Consider the following 24,300-nt stretch of genomic DNA (forward strand, 5'->3'; position numbering starts at 1 on the left):
TCCAAAGAGATGGAGAATACGGCCGGACCTGCGCCTGCTCTTATGAGATTTCGATTGGAAGGCGGGAGCCAGCATTCGCCAAGGCCCATCCGACCCAAAGAGATGGAGAATACGGCCGGACCTGCGCCTGCTCTTATGAGATTTCGATTGGAAGGCGGGAGCCAGCATTCGCCAAGGCCCATCCGACCCAAAGAGATGGAGAGTGCGCCGGGAGCTGCGCCTGCCCCCCCTGAGGAGGCCGGATTATCACACGCCGGGATCGCGGAGGGCGTGCAGATCGGCACGTCTGGAAAGCGGAACGATAGGGCGCGGACGAGGCAGAAGGGGAGCGAGGGATACTCTAGCAGCCCGGGAAGGAAAGGTCGGCCGGCAACGGTCGACAGTGTCCGGCCTATCGAGGCGAAGCAGGCGCTGGCGGCCGAGGAGATCTCACGAAGAGAACAAGGGATGCATTGAAAGAGCGTTGCCCAGGGAAGTCGGCCAGGTGGTGGGCTGCGGGAAAGGCGATGCACGTGAATGGCGCCGCCTTGAAGGGAGGCGAGCGCGACGCTCGACACCGATAAATGTGCGTGAGAGGCGTACGGACGAAGGACCGAAGCGGGTGTTGGGCGACGAAAGTCAAGCGGACCCGGCACCTAGGTTCCGGCCTATCCAGGCGAAGCAGGCGCCGGCGTCCGAGGAGGGTTCACGAAGAGAGCGGGTAGAAGCAGTCGAAAGAGCGACGCCTCTAGGAAGCCGGCGAGGCAGTCGGCCGCGGATAATAGGACGCGCGTCCATGGTGCTTCTTCAAAGGGAGGGCAAGCGCGATGTTTAACAAGATTTCGGCTAGAGAATGTAAGCCAGCACTCGCCGCAACCCACCGTCGCCCGGCCAATTCAAGCGAAAGCGATAGGAGACAGAGCAGGAGATCTGCAGTCATCCGGGCGGTTATTACCACGGCCGTCACGCCTGGCAGGGCAGGATCGGCCGGCAGGGGCGGTCGGGATTTCGTCCACGGCCGTCAGGGAGCCCCTCGTTCAGCCAGTCGAGCCTAAAGAGCCGGGAGATGGAGCCGGAGATACACAATCACCCGGACGGTTGCTACCACGACCACCACGCGGGGCAGCGGTGGGAGAGGATCGGCCGAGGCGAGTCGAGGCGGTAGCGAGATCTTCGGAGTCCGTGGAGCAGAGAAAGAGGATCGGCGAGCCCGACCGAGACGAGCTGCCAAGGAAACGTATTCGAGGCGGCCGTCGGAGGCAGAGGAGAAGTGAGCTACAGGCGGAAGATCTAGCCAGCGTCCTACGTTACCTGGAAGACGAATTTGCCGCCAAGGAGGCTGTCCAAGGAGCAAACTTGGTGCACACCAGTGCCGCATGAGAGGAAGGTATCGACGGTGCGAAGTTTTTATCGGGCGTTCCACGATGCGGCCACCTTGCCGATACGGGCATGTATGCTGTGCTACCGCAAGCGTTCGAGGACGGAGCTTAAGGAGATGCCGTGGGATCGGTGGCTGTCGAGCCCCGTCCCTAAGGGTGAGGGCTCGCCGTTCGCGTGTCGGAGTTGCTTCCGTGAGGGCGAGTCTATCGTGGTCTGCGCGGAGTGTCATCGAGGGCTGGCGCGTGGGGTGCTGTCGCCGGCGGCCCAACTTCATTGTCGCCTCGGTTGTGAGCATATGCTCCCTGATGAGCTCAAGGGGCTCACGCCAGTGGAGGAGAAGCTGATTGCGCTAAACTCGTGTTACGGGTTCGTCACGAGGTATAGCGTCCCGGGCGGCCAGAAGCAGACGCTGAGGTACCCCAAGCACGTCAAGGGCCACATCACGGTGTTTCCGAACAATGTACAAGAATTGGTGACGAAAGTGCTGCCGCACCCTCTCCTGCAGGTGATGGACGAGATCCACATCTCGTGGCAGGGGGCGGTAAAGCCGACACCGAGCGACCTATCGAGTCTCTTGTCTGTGAGGCGGCGCGTTGTCGAGAGGGCTCTTGTTTGGCTGAAGAGAAACAACCCACTATGCCGAGATCGAGATCGACGCGGCTGAGATGGAGAGCTGGGGAGAGTCGGCCCACGGGGTGCCGCCGTCGGTGTACGGGCGCCTGGAGCGGAACGAGCCGTCGGCATGGGAGAAGACGCGGACGGCGCATATCGTGCCGCCCACGGAGCGGGCCATGGACGACGAGGGCGCGGTAGAGATCGAAGAAGTCCTGTCTCTGCTCAACCAAGGGAGGAAGCGCGACGATTCTCGAGGACGACGAGCCAGAGTCAATCGAGGTAGACGAGGCGCGTGGTCAGAGCGGCGACGAGGCTAATCACGATGCGGAGACGATCAACGAGGTAACCTCGTCGGGAATGTTTGCGTTAGACGGGCCGCCCGACGTCGCCGACGTGGATAAATTGCGCTTCGCATGTGATGCCGTCCGCGAAGGGCGGGCGACGACGGCGGCGCGGGTCCGAGGACGTGGGTGGAAACCTCGGCAAGGGGCAGCCAGGGCACGCCGATGGTTCCGAACCGTATATAGGCGTTCGCCGCGGCGATGACTTCGCCGACTCGTTCGAAGCCTCCTTTTCGCGAAGACCTTTCCACGCTGTTGCCATTTGGCGTCGGAGGGCCGCGACCGGTCGAAGAAGCAGCCGTACAACTAGGCAGAGGCACCGCCGACATACGCGAGCGGGAGGCCGCGACGCGAGAGCTCGTGTCGTCTCGGAACATGAGCCTTCGGACCTGGGCCGACACGGTGTTACGACGCCACGGTGGCCGGTTCGCGACGCACCACATCTTCGCCTTCCTCGTCTTTAATATAGGCGTGCGGTCGAGGAACCGCCGCGTCAGCATGCTAAGCGTGACGAGGAAGAACTTCCGCAAGGTGGAGCGCATCGTACGGTCGCTAACCGCGGACGGATTGGCGGCGGCCAGGGCCGAGCTAGAGAGCACAGGCAAGACGACCGATGATGCGGTGAAGGAGCTGCTCAGGAGCCTTTCGCTGTATGGGTATCGTCAGCCCATGTCGAGGGAGGTCCGTCTCGGGATGCGGCATAGGATCCTGGCGCTCATCGTCCGTTACGGCGTGCCCGCCATCTGGTTCACGATCAACCCAAACGACATCACGAATCCGGTAAAGCTCCGACTAGCAGCGTACCGCGCGCGCGACCCGAAGCGGCCGAGGAGTTCCTACGAAGCCTCGATAAGGCGTTCAAACGTGTGCGGCTGTCCGTGTCCGACCCGATGAGCTCGGCCGTCTTCTTCCACCGCGAGATGACGCTGTTCTTCGAGCATTACGTCAATGCCGGGAGTCGGTCTTCGGCCGCGTCAGCCAGTATTATGGCGCCGTGAAACGAACGAGCGAGGCTCCTCCACGTGCACGGGCTGCTCTGGCTCGAGGGAAACGCCCACCTCAGCTCGATGCTTGCCGACTCAGACGGCGGGGAACAAGCGGCATACCGCGAGCGAATCGTCCGCTACGTCGATAGTGTCTTCAGCGAGGTAAGGAACGGCGGGGGCGTCGTACGAAATAGTCGTGGGAGAAGAGGACGCGGGCTGACGCGGGAAACTAGGACCTGGACCAGGAAGGGTTCTGCGCCGTCGAGGCAGAGCGTTCGGTGACGTCCGATATCTCGTCCCTGCTGAACAGGGCCGATCAGTTCTCGGCCTCGTTCGAGGAGGAAGCCAACTTCTGCGCCGGCGCGACCCAGATCCATACCCACAGCCCGACATGCGTCAAGTACTCCCTCGGCAGCAAGGGGCGGAAGGGCGCCGACCTCTGTCGCTTTAAGGCACCGTGGGAGCGGGTCGAGGAGACGACCCTGTCAGCGGACGGCGTGCTGCGGATCCGCAGAACACATCCCATGGTGAACCGGTGGAACAAGGCCATCGCCGTCGGGCCCGTCACAACCACGACATTTCCTTTATAGCGACGCAGCGGAAGACCATGGCGCTCGTCTACTACGTGACCAATTACGCGACTAAGGTGGAGGACCCGACGTGGAAGCGCGTCGCCGCCGCCGCCGAACTGCTGCCCGTCGTGTCGGCCGGTAGTCAGCCGGGTGCCGGGGATGACGTAAGTAGCGGCGTCGTCGGCGACGGCGATGGAAGGAAAAACAAGACGCGGCAGTTTCTCATGAGAGTGGCGAATCGGGTGTTCACGGAGCGGGCGCTGTCGCAAGTCGAGGTCGTCGCCCATCTGCTGGGACACCCGAGCGAGTTCTCGGAAGCAGCGCCTGGGCGTACCTGAACGTGTCGGTGCTATACTGGCACGTCTCGAGGCTCTGGCGACACCTTCGGCAGCAGAGCGGCACCGCGGCGGTCGAAGACGTGTCCGTCGCGGACGAGTCGGTCGTCGTCGAACAAGCAGGCGAGAGGATCAGTTTCGCCGAGGCTATCATCATCGCGGACATGTCCTACGAGGCTTGTGCCTATACGACTATGTTTCGCTCGTCAGGCTCCAACGCGTCGGCAAGGCCGGCTGCTCCGGCGGCTGGGAGAGGTGCCGTTCGAGAGCGGCTGGGTGGCCGGTAAAGACTGGGTCCAGGTGCTAAGGCGGCCGGAAAGTACGCCGTCGTCTGCCTCGACGGCTACCTAAGCAAGGGTTTCGAGCAGGACGACGAGGAATCGGCTCATCGCAGGTAAGTGCGGGCGGGCAAAGTGGCCGAGTGAAGAGAGGTTGCGACGCCGCGGGGGCTGGCTGACTTACACTTATTGTGCCGTCGCAGGGCTGCCGTCCAGCATCTTGCGCTATTTGTGCCGTGGGAAGCCTTTCTCGGCGAAGAAGAAGGGACATCAATGAGATATGGAGGCGGGCGCGAGAGCTGCCGCCGAGAATCTCGTGCCTCGTCGACAACGTTCAACTGCTCCGGCGGTCCGCCGAGGACGCGAGGCGAGACGCCAAGCAGTGGGCGGCCTCGGGCGGCGCCGGGGATTGCGCCGGCGCTCTCGGCGAGGCGGGGAGGGGAGGAGGGGGCGACACCTGGGGACGACGACGCGGCCTCGGCGTACCAGGCCGACAACGTCGGAAAGGCAACGCGACTAATCGACGTCGTCCGAAGCGCGGCCGGGGCGAACCAGATCACGGCGGGATCGCGCGAGCTCTCGGCATGATACAGCAGCTGTGCCGCTTCCAGCAGTCAGCGCTGGCCTCGACCGCCGAGCTCGAGGCCTCCATCGTCAGGGAACGGGGCGGGAGGCGCATCGACTTGCCGGGGCGGGTCTTTTCCGGGGCCGCGGTGCCGCCGCAGGACCAGGTCAAGGCCATCAAGTCGCAGCAGACGAGCGCCTCGAGGGAGAGGGTGAAGATGATACAGGGTATACAAAGCATGGCCACGGCCCACGGCACCGATCGTGGCGCGGCGGAGCGGAGTGTGACCGGCTTCGGCGAGGAAGGCGTGCAGATAACGGCGGCGGAAGCCGAGGAGACGGCAGGTAACGCCGAGGCCGGCATGGAAGTCCGCCTCGGCCCGTCGACCTCGTTCCTCGAGGCCGGAAAAGGCTTGACGAGACGCTTGACGCTAAACAGGAAACAGGCCATCGCCTTGTCCATAATATGCCGCCACCTTGACTTGATGCGGCGAGGAGACGGAGGCGATGTCGGCCAGCTCTGTCAGTTCGTCGGCGGCGAGGGCGGTACCGGCAAGTCGCGCGTCATCGAAGCACTCGTCGGCCTCTTTGCCGCTAAGGGCATCTCGAGCCGGCTGCTGATCACGGCGACGTCGGGGACCGCGGCGGCCCGGGTCAACGGTATCACCATCCACCCGCCTGCGGCTTCACCAGGACCAAGGGCCGGGCGCGAACACGGCGAGGAGGTCGACGGCGTACGGCTGCCGAGGCAGGCGGAGCGGTTCGTCGACGGCGAGTCCCGCATGGACTGGCAGGACAAGGAGGTGCTCGTCATCGACGAGGTAAGCATGCTCGGCGCGCGCACGCTGCACGCCGTCAACGAGCGGCTCTGCCAGCTGCGGGGTCGCAGCGGGACTTCGGCGGATCCCCATCGTCCTCTTCTGCGGGGACTTCCACCAGTTCCGCCCGGTCCAGGAAAGGTCGATCCTACTGCCGAGCTCGGCCGTCTCGTGGGACGAGGACTACTCGTTCAGGGCCGAGCAGCGCCACCAGCACGACAAGGCGCACGCGCTGTGGAAGCGGTTCACCACTGTCGTCATGCTGGACGAGCAGATGCGCGCCGCCGGCGACCCGGAGCTGCAGAGGCTGCTAAAGCGGATCCGACTGGGCGTGCAGGATCACACCGACCTAGACCTCCTTAACTCAAGATGCTACCGGGAAGGCAGGCGAATCCCGTGGGAGACAGGCATCACCGTGGTCACGCCGCTAAATAGGAACCGGTGGAATCTCAACATGGAGGCGAGCTTAGCATTCCAGATGCAACGACGTTTGACGATACGCATCTTCATCTCCGAGCATAAGTGGAAGGAGGGGCTGCCGACCGAGGAAGAGGCCATCATGATGCTAAACCAGGGCGACGACAGCGCGACCCCAGTGCCGGGCGTCTTTATGTTTGTGGCCGGGATGCCGGTCGTCGTGAACCACAACACCCACCAGGGGCTGAAGCTGGTGAACGGCGCCAGCTACACGGCGGCCGAGGTCATCGTCGACAAGGTGCACCCGGCGCATCGCATCTCGGCCGATATGGCGATCCACTTCGGCCGCCGGCGGCGATCATACTAGGGTCGGAGACGACTAAGGACTTCCACTTCGTCGGGATGCCGCCCGGCACGATCCTGCTGACGCCTATGAGCGTCAGGATCCAGTGTCACCGGAAGCGACCGTGGCAGCAGAAGGAGGTCACCCGCAAGGGCCTGCCGTGCGCCGCGGCCTTCGCGTGCACCGATTATAAGGTGCAGGGCGGGACGCTCGAGCGTGTCGCGCTCGAGCTGCGAGGGACGAGGACGACAAACGTCGGTGGACGTGCCGTCCCCTCGCAGTGCGACCCTTACAGCCTATACGTGCAGCTATCGCGGTGTCCGACGCTAGACGGCATCATGCTCATATCGGAGGTGCGAGAGAGAGACTTCGTGGGAAACCGGGTCCCCCGGGAGATGACGGCCGCACAAGCGAGGCTCGAGGAACTGAGTGACAGAACCGTCCGGAGGCGCTGCGCTGGCTCGGCGACGACTTCGAATACGCGTAGGAATAGTGAACCCTTCGACAGGCACAAATATGAATGAAATGACATCGGACGTTAGACGCGGGAAACGGTGCAATTGTCTGGCTAATCGGAAAGCGCAATTTGAGCGGGAGCGGGAACAGTGGGAACAGCTGACGTAAATAAAAAAGAGTGACTAAGACGAGAAAAAAAAGGGGGGGGGAGAGGCGACGACTTTCATATATGGCCAACAGGAAAGCGGGATGAAAAAGGACACAAAAGAGGGGGGAAAAACAGGGGCAAACTTGTAGGCCAACCGAAAAGCAATCGTTCAAGACGAAAGAGGCAATTTTTCTAGCCAACGGGAAGCCGAGAAAGCTAGCGAATCAGAGGCGCGGATTCGGGGGGCAAAAAAGCGCGGCATAGAAATCCTTTCGTTCCTCAAGGCAAAGCGCGGCATAGAAATCCTTTCGTTCCTCAAGGCATAGAAATCCTTTCGTTCCTCAAGGCACTAACGTTCCTCAAGGCAAATCAGCCAATCAGAGGCGGAGGATGTGGGGGTGAAGCAGTTTGGGGCCTTTTTTCCCCGCGCGCTAAGAAGTCCTTTCGTTCCTCAAGGCACAGTCTGGGGCCTTTTTTCCCCGCGCGCTAAGAAGTCCTTTCGTTCCTCAAGGCAAATCAGCCAATCAGAGGCGGAGGATGTGGGGGTGAAGCAGTTTGGGGCCTTTTTTCCCCGCGCGCTAAGAAGTCCTTTCGTTCCTCAAGGCAAGGCAAGGCAAGTCCTTTCGTTCCTCAAGGCATGGCGGCGTTTTTTTTTCTTTCTCCCCGGGGAGGAACCAGAAGAACCTTTTCGTCACTAACGTTCCTCAAGGCACCTTTCGTCACTCGTTCCTCGTTCCTCAAGGCACCGGAAGAGGAGAAATTTTGTGGACCAATCGTTTTGGGGGGAGGAAGAGTTTGGGCGTTTTTCCCCCGCGCGCTAAGAAGTCCTTTCGTTCCTCAAGGCACATTCGTTCCTCAAGGCATTGGCGGCCTCACTCCGCAAAAGAGGCAGTGCGGCTGCGGCTAGATTTCATAGGATTAGCGAATTCGCGGCATCGAGGACGGCTTCTCCTGCAATGCAACCGGCGGACACGCAGGCGCCGACAATGGTATCCGACGACATGGAAGAAATCGACTTCATGACGGCCTTGACTAAGGCTACGAAAGGTCTTAACCTTTGCCCCAACCGCGTATGGGCCGTTGCCGGGCGCAACTTGTCTAGGCTGATGCCAGCGCACATTCCGGCCCAAGGCCATAATGACGAGTATGAGAATCACGAGCTGTGTACATACGATCTGTGCGAGTATTCGCAGCGCGACTTCACCTCGGTTGCGCAGCGCCACGAGTGTAGAGACAGCCTCTGCGAGCCGCTGCAGGGTCCATTTTCGAGGGACGCGCTTCACCAAGCCGCAATGACGGGAAACTCGACCGTCTGGCGCTTAGACGGAGCCTCGTTGGTCCAGCCGCCTCAGCCGTACATGGCCATCTCCCACGTCTGGTCGGACGGAACGGGAACTGGCGACTGGACCGAGGGAGAGGTCAACGAATGCCTCTTTGGCTTTTTTAGCGGAATCGCATCGCAGTTTCAGTGCGACGGGATCTGGTGGGATACTCTTTGCATCCCGAGAGAAAAGGCGGCTCGAAGCAAGGCGATCCGGAAGATCCAGAGAAATTACCAGGACGCCCGATTCACGCTGGTCCATGACTGCTTCCTCCGGAATTGGGAATGGAACGCCGAAAACGCGTGCTTCGCCCTTCTCATGTCGCCTTGGTTCAGTCGAGGTTGGACCGCACTCGAGTTGGCAAAGTCGCCCAAGGTCAAGGTGATCTTCAGGGGGCCCTCGGGACCGCTGATAAAGGACCTCGACGACCAGATTCTCGCCAATGACGATGGCTGCTCGGATGCCCACAAGAGAGCATCCGATATCATCAGGCGCCTTCGACGACCAATCGAGACACTCGACGATCTGTTGGCCGTCCTTGGCCCGCGCCACACGTCTTGGCCCAAGGACAAGGCCATCATCTCCGGCCTGTTGGTAGATCTCGACATGAAGTCTCTGTCCCTGCAGCATGGCATCTGGCAGCAGCACATCTATCAAGGCATTCTAAGGAAGATGGGCAAGATTTCGCCCGGATGCCTCTTCCACAATGCTGCGACCATGTCGAGAGGATTCAGCTGGTGTCCGGTAGACCTATATAAGATGCCAAGGAGCCCATCCGAGGCCTCATTAACAATTGACGAAAAGGGCAATGCCATAGGAATGTGGCGCGTGATCCGCATGCACGATGCTCTCCAGCAGAGTTTCTTGTGGAATGGCGTCCATCATCTAACCCAAGAGCGGCTTGTAGCTGCCCTACGATGCCCAGCGAGATGTGTCCTCTTGGCCGAGCCTGGAACTGGACCGGTGGGGAAAGCGCTGCTGGTCAAGGCCATGGAACACAAAGGGATGCCCATGACGCTCTGCTGTCAATATGTCGGGCAAGTATGGTTTCGCCAAGAAACTGCTCAAAGCGGGAACCTCGAAGACTGCATCGAGATGGAAGCCGTAGTGTTGGGCGATGTGGACGATGAGCTGGCCATGGCTACTTGGAACGCTTGGGCGCTTGTCGAGAATCTGCAGGCAAGAATGGATGCTGAGGACTCAGCCAGCAAGGAAAGGGCATCGACGGGTCGGGAAGAGCCAAGAAACGGCACTCCGGGCATAGCCTTGGCAAAAGTTGATGATGTCGATGCCGTTTCGCAGAGAACGGCATTGCATGATGCCATCTGGAGAGGGGATGACGACGTCCTCTTGGCGCCCGGCAACCCGAGGTCGCGGGACGGCATCGGACAGGAGCCACTCCATCTTGCGGCCGAGCGAGGCCTCGCCGACATGGCTCTATCTCTGCTCAACAAGGCAGACAGCGAGGCAGAGCGGGAGTCGATGCTAGAGTCTCGATGCCACCAGCGCCAGACTGCGCTGCACCGCGGCGCCTGGGGAGGTTCAGTCGCCGTTGTCGAGCTCTTGCTTAGGAGCGGAAGCAAAACAAACAAGAAGGACAAGGGGAAGAAGATTCCGCTACATATAGCAGCCGAGAAGGGCCATGCGGCCGTTGTCAGGCTCCTGCTCCGGAACAAGCGCGAGGTCTATGAGGAAGACTTGAAGACTCTGACGTCGCTGCATTACGCGGCCATGCACGGACACGCAGCCGTGGCCCGGCTTCTGCTCGAAGCGGCGGCCCGAATCGACACCAAGGACAGGATCGCCGGCTGGACGGCACTTCACCACGCCGCATACAGCGGGCACCACGAGGTGGTCAAGCTCCTGCTGGCCGAAGGAGCCGACGCCGGGGCCACAGATGACATGGTCGGCTGGACGCCGCTGCACATGGCGGCCATGAGCGGACGGCCGACGGCTGTCGAGCTGCTGGTCAGCCACGGTGCCGTCGTCGACGCCCGGGACAGCAAGGGCTGGACGCCGCGACGCCTTGCTGCCGCCGGCAGGCACGAGGCCGTTGTCAAGCTGCTACCGGGAGAAGACGCCGACGAGGGCTTCGACGAGAGGGACGTCGACCGGTGGACGACGCTGCACTGCCTGGCGATAGAGGGCCAGCAACAGGGCTTGGTCCCGCTGATGGGCGTCCCCCTCAAGTCCGGCGACAACAGCAAGGGCTGGACGCCGCTCCATTGCGCGGCAAAGAACGGGCTCAGGGCAGTGGCCCAGCTGCTGCTGATGGGCGAGGAGACGGCCGTCGAGGAGGACGACGGTGGCCGGAAGGGGTTCTGGCAGGGGGCCGGGCGGCGGCTGAAGACGTTTAAAAAGGCATCGGTTCCGAGACACGGCGTCCTCGAGGCCAGGAACAAGGGGGGGAGGACGCCGCTTCAGCTGGCTGCGAAGACGGGCCAGGCGGCCATCGCCCGGCTGCTCCTCGAGACGGGCGCCAACCAGGACGCCAAGGACCTGCTGCAAGCGACGCCGCTTCACCTGACGACCGTCAAGACCCGGTCGGGCATCTCGGAATGGGGCCAGGCGGCCGTCGCCCGGCTGCTCGTCGAGGCCGGCGCCAACAAGGAGACCAGGGACCACTCCAACTTGACGCCGCTGGGCCGGGCCGCCGCGAGCGGCCACTATCCCGTCGCCCGGCTGCTCGTCGGGGCCGGCGCCGACAAGGAGGCTAAGACGAAAACGTGGAAGACGCCGCTGTTCCTGGCTTCGGCCAACGACCACAAGCAAGTTTCGCGCCTGCTGATCGAGGCCGGTGCCAACAAGGAGGACGCGCGAAGCGTGCTGGGAGTGCCCAGGCCCTTTGCGAAGCGTCTTGGACAAACGGCCGGCTACGCTGCGGGAATGGGGCAGGTAGCAGTAGGAGTCATGGGAAGCTATACAATGGGCAAGAATGTAAAATTTTAGGTAACCAAGTACGAATACGAATACGAAGTACGTCTATACGAATAGAGCGACCTTCCCCCCCCCCCCTTCATCTCATCCGACCATAGACCCACTTTGGTACCATGGTCAGCGCATAGTGTGGCTAACTGTTGCAAACCGGGCAGAATCACGGGCAGGATCCACCCCAGGTGTGCAGGGCCAGTTCACTGCACAAACGCTGGGTGCAGCCCTAGCCCTTATTTGCAGGGATTGCAGCCTCGCACAGGTCTATAGTCTGCGCGCCCCTCCACTAGGGATGGGGCCAGTAGCTAGCATCAGCATCATCAGAGCTTTTCCACAATAACAGTCCATCGACAGTATCCTTTGGCGTGTGTCTCACTGGCTGGACCCAGACACGCAGCCTGTCAGACATTTTGCTCCACACGGGTCAGAGATGGCCTCAGGCAATTTACTCGTGCCACGCCCCACTTTTCTGGATTCCGGTTCACCTTCACCAGCCAGCTTGGCAACTCTCCCCTGTAAAAATTCTTCTCTTCTGCGGGCTGTTAGCAGCCTGTTAGTGGATAATTATTTTCAGGTCACCCGACCATGCTTCTGCCTCTCTAGCCCTAACGGGGCTCTAGCAAGCACCAAAAGGCAGACTTTGGAGAGTTCGTCTCCTCTTGGAAGCTGGTCTCAAATAACAGCATGCCTTGCGCTGCCTCGCCTTCTGCCGCCTTGCGGCATCGCCTTCTGCCGCCTTTGCTGGCTGGCCTCGACTTCTGCCGCCTCGCGGCCCCGACCTTTCTGCCGCCTCGCGGCCCGACTTCTTCTCGCCCTTCCTGGCACGCCTCGCGCTGCCTCGCACCCTCTGCCGCCTTTACCGGCTGGCTCGCCTTCTGCCGCCTTGCGGCCCTGACTCCTTCTGCCGTCTCGCGGCCCCGACCTTTGCTGCCTTGCGGCCCTGCTGCCGCCCAGCGGCCACGACTTCCTCTGGACTGGTGGGCCGCGGGGGCCCCGAGGAGCTACAAGAGCCTAGAGCTCAAGGCCTCACCCGGGTGCCCCCCGGAGCTGCACACCAATCGACAACACCTCCACCACCTGCTTGCTACGAGGAGTAGGCACGGGGACTTCGCCGACTGTCATGACCACGAAGTGGCCCCGGATCGAACGCTCCTGCGGGAGAAGACAATCGCCATCGGGGCGAACCCCCGACTAACATTGCTACACTCTCTGCTCCCTTTTTCTTTTCTTTTTCTTTCTGCCCCGTAGGCCCTCCTCGAGGGGGCTTGCGGCCGGCCCATGACTTCGTGGGCTTTCTCAGTCACCCGGCCTCGGCCAAAGACTGACTACTATTACGGCTTCACTGCCGTGCCTGGAACCCGCTGACGGGGGAAGGGCCCCGAATTTCCGACCGGCCTCAGAGCCTCAGAATTGCTAGATGGAGTGGTTAGGTGCTACACACGGTCCTTAGTCCAGGTACTCGGGATATTCTATGTATCTAGTCTTCTCTAGCCTAGCACGTCTTTTGCCCTTATAGGGATGTCCCAGACGGTAATCAATACTACTACTACTACTCGTCCCACAGACCCACGTAAAGTGGGTCCTCACCACCTGTCTGTGTCAACCACCTGGCTGTGTCACTTCACCGCTTCAAGCCTCTATCTTGACCTCAACAACGGCACATTATGAAGAATAAAGAGCTTACGCTTGAAAGGCGCGTAGCCGAGGCTATTAAAGCCATTGAGGCAAATCCCAGTATGTCCCTTCGCGCTGCGGCTAAGGAATTTGGGGTTCCACGCGAACGACTCCGCTTGCGATTTCACGGCATCCAACCTCGCAGCGGCCATAAAGCAACGCATACGAGGCTATCGCCAGCTCAAGAGGACTCAATCGATCTGTATATCGATCGTCTTGATCGTATAGGACTTGCGGTGCGGAAGGACTTATTACGCGATGCAGCAAATCGGGTTCTAAGCTCCACGGTCGGCCCTGATGGTACCCGCAACGAACCCTTCGACTCCCAATGCTTTGTTGGCAAAAACTGGATATCCCGTTTTATTAAACGCAAGGGATATCATATTATGAAGCAAAAGGTACTCGATAACCAACGCAAGCTTGCCCAATCAGTCCCGCACGTTACCGAGTACTTCAAGAAGCTCCACGAGACGATTGCCTCGTACGGGATTAACCCGGCTGATATCTGGAATATGGACGAGACGGGCTTCCGTATTGGTATTGGCAGGGACCAAGTTGTCGTCACGAAATCAAGGCGATCGCAATACTTTGGTATTGAGGAAAACAGGGAGTCGGCAACAGCCGTTGAAGCGATTTCTGCCGATGGTCGATACATCCCTGCGTTTTTGATCCTATCCGGCAAGGTCCACCTCGAACAGTGGTACGGCATCAAGGAGCTAGATGGCGATACCCTTATTGGTGTTACGGAAACGGGATTTACGAACGATCAGCTCAATCTAGCGTGGATTCAACATTTCGATAAGCATGCAAAGAGCAAAGGTGCTTGGAGGCTATTGCTCCTTGACGGCCACGGCTCCCACCATACCCTTGACCTTATCGAGTACGCTGAAGCCCATAATATTGTGCTCTTTGCATTGCCTCCGCATCTTACGCATCTCCTTCAACCGCTTGACGTCGTGATATTTCAGCCGTATAAACATTACCACAGTCGGGCAGTCGATTTTGCTATTCGCAGTGGTGCGAGTAAAATCACCAAGCTGGAGTTCCTCGCTATGATCCAATCAATCCGCGTCAAAGCCTTCAAGGAGTCTACAATCCTCTCGGCATTCAAAAACAGGAATCCACCCATTCAATCCAAAGCCAATCCTCGAGAGACTCAAAGAGAGGGTACGGGACCAGACGCCGCCGACAGAGCTACCTGCAGAGCCGTATTCATCCCCTTTGGTACCCCATACCGTACGGAAGTTTGAATCAGTTGGCCAACGTCTCCTTGAGTTTGACCCAATTGATGATATTGAGAAGGAGGTCTTCGTACATAACCTTCAACGCTACGTTAAAGGTGCAATCTCCCAAGGCCACGAGTTAAAGCAAACGATGGTCGATCTGTACAATACCAAGCTTGCCGAGCAGCAACGCCAAGGCCGGAAGAAATACAAGAACCGCCACCTTCAAAGCGGTGGAGTACTGACTGTAGACGAAGGGAGGGCTATTGCGAAGTCAAAGGAAGATATTCGCATTGCAAAAGCAGAAAAGTTGGTACTGGCGAAGCAAAAGAGGGAGAAAAGGGCGATTGAGCTCGAGGAGCGACGGGCAGCCCGGGCGGCTAAGAAAGCCGAAAAAGAAGCCCAACGGTCAGCTTTATAAGCTACAAAAGTCAAAATAGGTAGACTATTGCGGCCAGTATTCAATTATCGTATGCATCAACTTTTAACTTTTTTTGCCGTTTTATTATTAAATTAAGTTGGCGTTGAAGCCGTAAAGTGACACAGCCAGGTGGTTGACACAGACAGGTGGTGAGGACCCACTTTACGTGGGTCTGTGGGACGAGTACCAGCCAAGCTGGCTGGTAGTAGTAGTAGTAGTAGTATTGATTACCGTCTGGGACATCCCTATAAGGGCAAAAGACGTGCTAGGCTAGAGAAGACTAGATACATAGAATATCCCGAGTACCTGGACTAAGGACCGTGTGTAGCACCTAACCACTCCATCTAGCAATTCTGAGGCTCTGAGGCCGGTCGGAAATCCGGGGCCCTTCCCCCGTCAGCGGGTTCCAGGCACGGCAGTGAAGCCGTAATAGTAGTCAGTCTTTGGCCGAGGCCGGGTGACTGAGAAAGCCCACGAAGTCATGGGCCGGCCGCAAGCCCCTCGAGGAGGAGGGGGCGAAAGAAAAAAAAAAAGAAGCAGAGAGTGTAGCAATGTTAGTCGGGGTTCGCCCCGATGGCGATTGTCTTCTCGCAGGAGCGTTCGATCCGGGGCCACTTCGTGGTCATGACAGTCGGCGAAGTCCCCGTGCCTACCTCGTAGCAAGCAGGTGGTGGAGGTGTTGTCGATTGTGTGCAGCCCGGGGCACCTGGTGAGGCCTTGAGCTCTAGGCTCTTGTAGCTCTCGGGGCCCCGCGGCCCACCAGTCCAGAGGAAGTCGTGGCCGCTGGGCGGCAGCCGCAAGGCAGCAAAGGTCGGGGCCGCGAGACGGCAGAAGGAGTCAGGCCGCAAGGCGGCAGAAGGCGAGGCCAGCCGGTAAAGGCGGCAGAGGGTGCGAGGCAGCGCGAGGCGTGCCAGGAAGGGCGAGAAGAAGTCGGGCCGCGAGGCGGCAGAAAAGGTCGGGGCCGCGATGCGGCAGAAGTCGAGGCCAGCCAGTAAAGGCGGCAGAAGGCGAGGCAGCGTGAGGCATGCCGTTATTCGAGACCAGCTTCCCAAGAGGAGACGAACTCTCCAAAGTCTGCCTTTGGTGCTTGCTAGAGCCCCGTTAGGGCTAGAGAGGCAGAAGCATGGTCGGGTGACCTGAAAATAATTATCCACTAACAGGCTGCTAACAGCCCGCAGAAGAGAAGAATTTTTACAGGGGAGAGTTGTAGTCAGAGTGGTAGGCGCGTTAGTCAGGCCCTTTATTTTTGGGGGTAGTTATCCGTACAACACATTTTGGTAAATGTACAACAGAAAGTGGAGTAAACGTGGCTTGGGTGTACCTAATACATGGTCAGCGGTCGTAGGCACGCAGGCATAGCACTTACACAAGGCCATAGGTAGACGTTGCAAGGCCACAACAGGAAACGTTGTGAAGCCTGCATGAAGCCTGCAGAGTGTTGCAAGGCTATACAAGAAGAGGAAGGGCACACAAGTAGATGCCATACAAAGCAGGAGGCTTGCAGCCTCACAAGGCTACAGCCTGCCTGCTGCCATGTCTAATTGCGCGAGTAGGCGGGCGATGTGCGCGTACTCAGTACCTTCTATACAATTGACTGTGGCGGACTATGGCGTAGAGAGCCAACCAATAGAAACAGGTGACGCCACGTCTGCCCCGCCTTTTGTTGTACATTTACCAAAATGTGTTGTACGGATAACCACCCCCTTATTTTTTCATTGGTTGAGAGAAGCGGGGCAAGACGGATTAATATTCGGGCCGCGATGATTTCTCTTGAAACGGTTGATCCCGTAAATGCGCCTTCATTCCCTCCTCGCGTGAGCCTCGAAATCGACTTCGTCATAGGCCACCAATCGACATTTCCACGTCCTATTCCATCCAATGTCCGAACTTCCCCGGGAGATTGAAAAGCTTCAGCGTTTGCTGAAGAAAGCACGGCGGGAGAAAGAGGAAGCAAAGGCGCGAGAAGAGGAAGCAAAGACGCGAGAAGAGGAAGCAAAGGTGCGAGAAGAGGAAGCAAAGGTGCGAGAAGAGGAAGCAAAGGCGCGAGAAGAGGAAGCAAAGGCGCGAGAAGAGGAAGCAAAGGCGCGAGAAGAGGAAGAGCGGCGCAAGAGCCAGAAGACCACGCTGGAGGAATATTTATACAACTGCCATTTCCACCTCTATACGAAACTCGGGTTCGCCGACAAGTCCAAGTTCGACGGACTCGCTACGCGAGTCGACAACAAATACTATCCTAAGTGGCTACGTCCTTGGAACACCTTCGCCAGCTACCAGCGACACCAACATTTTGACGAGATCAGGAGGGTCTGCGGTGAGAGTCGGCTATTTCATCAAGAGAGTACGACCAGAAACCTAGGAGCTACTGTCTCTTACGATCCGGCTGGTAATGAGAACGCCGTCGAGTACTTCGAGAAGATCGCAGTTGAAGTTCCCGTGCGGGAAATCCTGGCGCCCGTCTGGGATCAGGAGGGCTCACATGGGGAGCACCGGATTACGATGTTACGATTCAGTCACAACGTCCGCGACTTCACGCAACCGAGCGATAGTCGGATTGGAGATGATGACCCAAACGAGGAAAGGCAGGAGCGACGACGGCCGGCCGGGACCACCATGCGAATCGCATCCACAAGAGAATTTCAGCCGCCACCAGTGAAACCTGATGGAGGGGGCATACGTACGCACCTGGACGGTGACGAGAGCATGGCTTTTGTCTATGACTTTAAGGCAGCTCACAAGTTTGCGGCGGCGTACCTCAAGGCCACACTTGCGAAAGAGAAACTGTTTTCGGAGGTCATCGCAAGGTACAACAGCAATAAATACAAGAGCAATGCCAAGCTGCAGGAGCAAGAGAGGGAGGAAACCCGGATTGCCATGGCGCTAACACAAGTCTTCGACTATATGGTTTGGTATGGGGTTGCATACGGCTATGTCGCCGCCGGTAAGTCCTTGGTCTTCCTTCATATGGACCGAGATAAACCACAGACGTTGTATTATCATCTATGCATGCCAAACGAAGAGGTGGTCGAAGTGTCGGCTGGGGATCGGGCTAGACAGGTGCCTCATACCGCAGTAGCTCAACTGGCCAGCTTTTGCCTGTTGAGTCTCCGATCCGAGGCGCTCAGGGGAAATTCACTCGACGCGGCTTTGCAGAAGGCAAAAAAAGAGCTGAAAAAATGGGGGGAGCCGTATGAGGACCTGCGTCTTCTCGGAGCAGAAGGTACGGATTCATCGTCGCCCTCGTCATCGCAAGGGACGGAAGGCTCGGAGTTCCAGTCCGTTGAAGGCCCAACAAACCGAGTGTACCCACTGCGATCGAGGTCATCGTGCATGGGCGGGGCAGTTCGTCGCAGAAACGAGGACGACGACGACGATGGTCCGAAGAGTGATCCATCCCGGACTTGGACAAGAACCAACACGAATGAGCGTAGGCAATGTCCATCGAGCGGCAGCTGTGACCACCAGGAGACCGAAACATCCGATCCGGGACCCACCAGGCAATACTGCACACAGGCCTGCTTGTTGAGCCTCAAGAGAGGCTGGGATCTCGACGCCAATTGCCCCAATGTGCCCTCGCATCGCACCGCCGAAGGCGGTATCCGACACCCCATCGACGCCGGCGAGTTCACCCGCCTAGTGGGCGAGCGGCTGCGCCGGAATCCTTATCGAAACTGCAAGGCGCTGGACGGCCAAGGCAAGGTTGGGGCGACAGGGGTGCTCTTCAAGTTAGAGCTGGCGCCGTATGGCTACACATTCGTGGGCAAGGGAACGCTGTCGGATCATCTATACCGCCTGGAGCACGAGAGCCGTATCTACGCGCATCTCGACAAGCTCCAGGGCGAGGTGGTGCCGGTCCACTTTGACATCGTCCGACTGGCTAGGGGTTACGTCCTCCCTGGCGGGGCAAGGGTCGTTCACATGATGCTAATGTCGTGGGGCGGCGAAGTGGCCGTGGAGGTGGGGGTGCCGGACTTAGCGGCTGAGGTGAGGCGTTCTTCGCAGGCCGTCTGGGCCGAGGGTGTCGACCACGGTGACGAGCGCGAACCCAATCTGCTCTGGAACGACGAGCGCCGCCGCGTCATGCTCGTCGACTTCGACCGCGCCAACCTTCTCCCAGCTCCCAAACACAAGCAGCTTTTCCATTTATCCCGGGATAAGAGGAAGCGGCAGAGAGACGGTTTGGAGCTCGTAGCAGGAAACGTGGCTTGCTACGAGATCATTTGCAAGTGGTGGAATAGCCTTTCGTATCTTTTCCGTTCCTGCTGCTTGAAGCCTTACTGCTCTGAACTGGCGGGACGTGAAGTTCCAGCCAAGCAAACCACTGCAACTACCCAAAATTTCCCCTCAAGCGGACTAGCGCATACAATGAATGGGGCAGGAGTCTGATCGGGAGCTACCGCAACCGCCCTAGCTACTGGTGATCATGATTGTAAGCAATCGGGCCGCGACTCCGGTGTTTGTTGGCCCGGCTTCTGTCCACATGTTCCTGAACAACCTTCACTACAGCCGAGCGATAACTGTGACCGCGCGGTTACTGGCCACTAGGGGATACCAGCAACAACGCATGAATGGTTGCTGGCACTGGGGCTGGGCGGTTACCAGCAGCATCTAGCGACCAGGAACAAGAGTCTAAAGGTGACTGGCACCTGTAAATTGCCGCCAACCTCTGACCATGGGTAACCAGTAGCCCCAGGCTACCAGCCACTGCACTGGGCGGTTACTGGCACCCGAGGCTCTGCTCGGCTGGGTGCTCTTGCTGCCTGTCTTACAAGGTACTAGCGCCTACGCTTATTTAGACGCGGGGCCGGGATCGCTCATAGCCCGCTACTGGTAAACTCTGGCCGCGCACACCGCCTGCGGACCGCTTGCGGAAGACGAACGACAGTCGACACTGCAAACGGTGCGTTCCGAGCTCGACCGACATCCTCCTCGAACGAACAGCACCGGAGGATTGGGGAGCTCCATCATGGAAGAGCCGGCCAAGGCCGTGATTATGGTGGGGCAGGGCATGCCGCCCGTTCCAACTCCCACGAAAAAATCGAGTCGCGTCACGAGACGTAGCAGCAAGATTCAGGAAGCGACGAGACAGCTTGAAGATACAGCGGATAGGACAAAGCGGAGCGCCAGGATTGCAACGCGTTTGGCGCCAGATGCAGTTACGACCAATAACACGACCGAGCTGCAGAGGCTCAGCAGCAGCAGCAGCAGCAGCAGCAGCAGTAGTGTCAACGAAGGCAGGGCTATGCTCATTGCTCCAGACGACCTTGGACCTGCTGAGCGTATCCCGTCAAGGGAAAGGAGCAAGGGGAATAGGCTTGTCTTGGCAAAACCTCGCTATTCTACTCAGACTCGGTATCCATGTCGAAATGGCCAGATCTTTCCATCTCCTTTTCCCACGCTACCTGACCGAACTCATCCACGATGAGCTCTTCGGCCTCTTCCAATGCCCGTTTGCCCCGGAGATCGTCAATAGACGCCCAGGTTGGCTTCCAAATGACCTTATATTCGATGGACCCATTCCATGCCTTTCGTACTTCCACCAAGCGTAAGAACTCGTATTCCCGACTGGTGCAAGTCGCAATGCGCTTCTTTGAACACGATACGAAGAAGCAGTAGCAGCACGTGGCGCAGACTTCCTCTTACGCCCGCTTCGACGCGGCTTGGTTACCTCGGACTTTTCACAGACCGTGATCGCTTCGGGAGGCGCCTGCTGCAGGGGTGATGGGCATTCAGGCTCGATCATTCCGTTCTCTGCAAAATACTGTAAGAAGTGCATGTGCAGGTTGTAGGCAAGAGCTCATAATACCTTGATTTGCTAAAACGCTACGCTGACGTGGCCCAGTTTGCTCACTGATGACCCTTTCGTACTCGGAGAAAAGAGATTGAAGACGGTTGGCGTCCATTGCTGGGCCCGTAGTAGGTGCTAGGGATCGCGCGATGCATGAGGTTGTCCCCTGCATTTCTGTCTCTGGGCCCGTCGACTTGACTAGGGGAGCGCCAAACTTAACGTTGGGGGTTTCATAGTCAGGCTCCGAGATGGTCTGACTGGGTTCACTTGTGCTTCCTGAGTCGCTGCTGGAGCCAGAGTTGCCGCTCCTTGAACTGGCTGGTGAGGGAGACGGAGTCGAGGACTGGAAGTTCCCAGTGACTGCAGAATGGTGGAATGAGTGACCTCGGCTCGGAGAGGGCCAGCGGTATGTCTTCTTCCGAGTCATTCGGTCCATCTTCTCAGTCACGTAGGAAACAAAGATATGGAAGAAAAGTGTTAGATGGTGAGGAAGCCGGGGAATCCGGGGAATCCATGACCGTTTTATAGACAATCCGAGCCCTCCATACCCTTAGCTGTATGAGTAACGAGAAGAGGAAGACGGGGGCCAGTTTTGCCAAAGCCATCACCGTGACATATCAGGGCCTCCTCTCCAAGGCGCAGCCTTTCCACCCACCTTGAGTCGTGGGCGGTAGGGGACAAGCTGGCGAGGCCAACAGGCCCCCCGTCCCTTTTCCGCTCTCCACACTCTCGTGTCTCGCCTCTCACTGGTCACCAGCCCCCTCTTCCTCCACCAACATCGCTTCTCCTGTCCCCCCCGAGATGAGTTGCATCGCAAAACTGCAGCAGAGTAGGGGAGCAAGCACCCAATCTCAGTGCGTGCCGGACAAGCAGGTCGTCCAGGTAAGACCACCGGACCACCTAACTCATAAACGTCACCTTTGGGTATAGTCCGTCGTCGGGAGCCCTGGCACGAGCCGCGGTGCGGAAAGCCGTGTACCCGAAACTCGTACGATTCGACATAGCCTGCAAGATTGAGGAAGGATCATCCCATCTTCATGCGGGCACAGGAACAGACCCAGGGTGGACAAAGACGGAGATGACGTCGAGCCACGAATCACAACATGGAGAGCTGGCGTGCGTCGCGATTGTGGTCGCAGATTGCGGGGCCCATGTCGGTGGAATTCTTGTCAGAGGACGGTCCGTTGCTATGATGCCAATCAAGGAGGCTTCACCAGCCAACGCCGGAGCAGGCCAGTGTTCCATCGGTGGTCGTCTCGGAGCACCGAGGACTTTTGACGGAGCTAACGGATACGAGGGAAGGTCAGCTGGCCTGATCTCTGCATGTGTTCGTATGCAGTATACCTAGCAAAAGGCAAGGCAGACTTTGCCACGTCATCCGATCCCAGAACAGCGGACAATGTTGCAGCGGAAGCCCGTGGGTCATCGCGATCATAGCGGCAACCAAGTCACTGGCAGGATCCAAGGATCTGGCGGGTACCGTGATCGCGTCAAGCTGTTGCCAGAGCATGGAGGTTGAGAGTCAGGGGAAACCCCGTCCACATCGGCGAGTGAAGGCCCATTCTATTCAGGGCGTTGAAGCAACAGGAGGAGCCCTTCCCTCCTCCTAAGCTAAGGTGAAGGACCAAAGGGACAAAAGATATGGCTGATGAAGCGGACATGCAGAACCCAAGGGCATCAAGACTCAGCTGAAACATGCAGAGTAGGAGTCGAGGGGGTCGTGTGAGCGGAGCAGAGTTGGGCAAAGGAGGGGGCTGTGCATCAGAGATGGCCGGCCGACAGGGATAACGGTGAGAGAAAGAGAGAGGAGGAAAGGGTGAGTTGAGCGGAAGGGGGGAGGGAGTGTAGGTGTTCTTATAGCAATCCCGTATGCAGCGACGGGCCAAAAGGGGAAGGGGCTTGCCTAAAGCGGAAGGCGGTGGGGGGCGGCGGGGAATTTGCAACGACCGACTTTACATATGAATCATGTGATATCTGTAGATGTACTGAAAGAGCTATATATAGATGTATTCCAAAGCTCATAAAGCTTTCTGATCCTCCATGTGAAGTGATTGGTTGTATAGATATGCCTGCTATGTTTACAGATAAATTTAAATGTATACCATGTTTTGCTAGTACTAACACATACAATGATCTAGTACTATATATATTCAAGATGTCTAATAAATCTGCAGAATTTACTAGAGTGCTGATGAGCCTTCATGCAAATAGAGGCTGGTTGTGTGAAATTAAGTAGGTCACCATAATATAAGTTTTTTAAAATTCGCTAGAATATTCATACTGACCTAGTTGAGTGACATAGTTTGAGACACTCGATAGACATCTTTAGAGAGAATGTTTGATCTATAGAATTTGCTATTATATATGCATCAAACTTGTCTGTAGAACTTAACTTTAATTCCCATGGAGATACAGGATACATTGGTAATAGAGATGGAAGTTCTACTTGAAAGCTGACAGCCTCTCTCTCTGAGACTTTAGTCTCAATGAGAGACTCAAGTTCACTGACATCTTGAAAGATATCACCTGTTTCTCTGATTGCATGAATTAGAATCATACGAGATTTAACATATTCTTCTATTAGTTTCTTTGCAGTATACTCTCTCTTTGATATTATTGATGCGTTTTTGCGTGTCCCTACGCACACTGGAGCGTTGGGCACGGCACCAAGCATCAAGGACACCGGCTGCCGCACGCACAGCCATGTGAACAGGCAGCCGTGTGAACAGGCAGCCGTGTGAAACAGGCAGCCGTGTGAAACAGGCAGCCGTGTGAACAGGCATCGGTATGTGGCTGCCTTGTAAACCGGCCGGATCGCCTAGATAGTCCGACCTGGCTGCCTCCTACATAAGGATGAGGCAGTCATAGCTTAGTTGGAGAAAGAACGATCCCACTTCATCTCATCCATATGCAAAATGCATCAGATTGGTAGCAATTCCTACCCTTTGCTTTGATTAGCACCAGTGAGCCATTGTGTAAGCCTCACACCATAGCTCAAGTCTGCTTGGGCACCACACGTGAGCCGTTGACTCGGGCTCGCACCAAAAAAAAACCACCAAAAACAACCATCGTGACTTAAGGGATTTTCCGGTGATCTGCCGGATCTGGCGATTCGCCGGATTTTGGGCTCATTGCATTCCAGCAAAGAACTGAGAATAACTTCACGAATACTATTTGAATTGTTCTAAAATCTTATAAGAGCAGTTAATAATGCTCAAAGATGCCACTCAATCTTTTTGAAGTCATCCAGCCATCGAGGTCGTCTTCTGTTACTCTCCGATCGCGCAAGTCCCCGAAATGCACCCATTGCCTCCCGATCACTATCAACAGCTAAAGAGGGCCTTTGAGGACAGGATATGTCGTTTGAAGTTATCATTGCCTTATTATTTGCGTTATTATATAGTGTGTTTGGTACCTGCAATGCTATGGCCCGCTCTGGTGTGAACGGAAGAGTGACAATTTTTGCAGCGTGAACATCCTGACTCCTCTCGCGACCCTCAGAAGCCACCCGTCGCTCATTCTGCATTTTCTGTGGCTTTTCCACTTTCAAAATCTTCAGCTCTTGTTAATAATGCCAATTTATCTCCTTATTTTGCTTCACGGCCTCCGTCATCCGTCGTTTTCTCCCAATTTCCGCCTCTCATTGCTTCCTCTTCTAGAGCGAGAGCTTTGCTCCGCTGCCTTCTGCTGTCGCTGAAGCTTTCCTCCTTCT

General features: G+C 57.7%; 4 protein-coding genes across 4 annotated transcripts; 3 read left to right on the top strand and 1 right to left on the bottom strand.

Moving 5' to 3' along the window:
- Positions 1-1,432: 1,432 nt before the first annotated feature.
- Positions 1,433-6,652, top strand: HRG_10158 (ATP-dependent DNA helicase PIF1; the record flags this gene model as incomplete). Its single annotated transcript, XM_044868629.1, has 15 exons — positions 1,433-1,514; positions 1,689-1,935; positions 1,982-2,253; positions 2,345-2,440; positions 2,502-2,582; positions 2,626-2,971; positions 3,115-3,272; positions 3,399-3,463; positions 3,535-3,828; positions 3,900-4,138; positions 4,195-4,428; positions 4,498-4,602; positions 4,690-4,835; positions 5,042-5,871; positions 5,990-6,652. 15 exons carry the CDS (start codon positions 1,433-1,435, stop codon positions 6,650-6,652), a joined length of 3,858 nt encoding a protein of 1,285 aa, XP_044715984.1.
- Positions 6,653-8,188: 1,536 nt separating this feature from the next.
- HRG_10159 (ankyrin repeats (3 copies) domain-containing protein) lies at positions 8,189-11,503 on the top strand (the record flags this gene model as incomplete). The annotated part of the gene is made up of 1 exon (XM_044868630.1): positions 8,189-11,503. One exon carries the CDS (start codon positions 8,189-8,191, stop codon positions 11,501-11,503), a length of 3,315 nt encoding a protein of 1,104 aa, XP_044715985.1.
- Positions 11,504-15,357: 3,854 nt separating this feature from the next.
- HRG_10160 (uncharacterized protein) lies at positions 15,358-16,076 on the bottom strand (the record flags this gene model as incomplete). The annotated part of the gene is made up of 2 exons (XM_044868631.1): positions 15,358-15,893; positions 16,070-16,076. 2 exons carry the CDS (start codon positions 16,074-16,076, stop codon positions 15,358-15,360), a joined length of 543 nt encoding a protein of 180 aa, XP_044715986.1.
- A 605-nt stretch (positions 16,077-16,681) lies between these two features.
- On the top strand, positions 16,682-19,186 carry HRG_10161 (Peptidase S28; the record flags this gene model as incomplete). Its single annotated transcript, XM_044868632.1, has 4 exons — positions 16,682-16,822; positions 16,919-17,114; positions 17,160-17,709; positions 18,298-19,186. The coding sequence occupies 4 exons, from the start codon at positions 16,682-16,684 to the stop codon at positions 19,184-19,186; spliced, it is 1,776 nt and encodes a 591-aa protein (XP_044715987.1).
- Between the last annotated feature and the right edge of the window lie 5,114 nt (positions 19,187-24,300).

This window comes from Hirsutella rhossiliensis (assembly GCF_020360975.1).
Source record: "Hirsutella rhossiliensis strain HR02 chromosome Unknown scaffold00015, whole genome shotgun sequence".
NCBI classification, from domain to species: Eukaryota; Fungi; Ascomycota; class Sordariomycetes; order Hypocreales; family Ophiocordycipitaceae; genus Hirsutella; species Hirsutella rhossiliensis.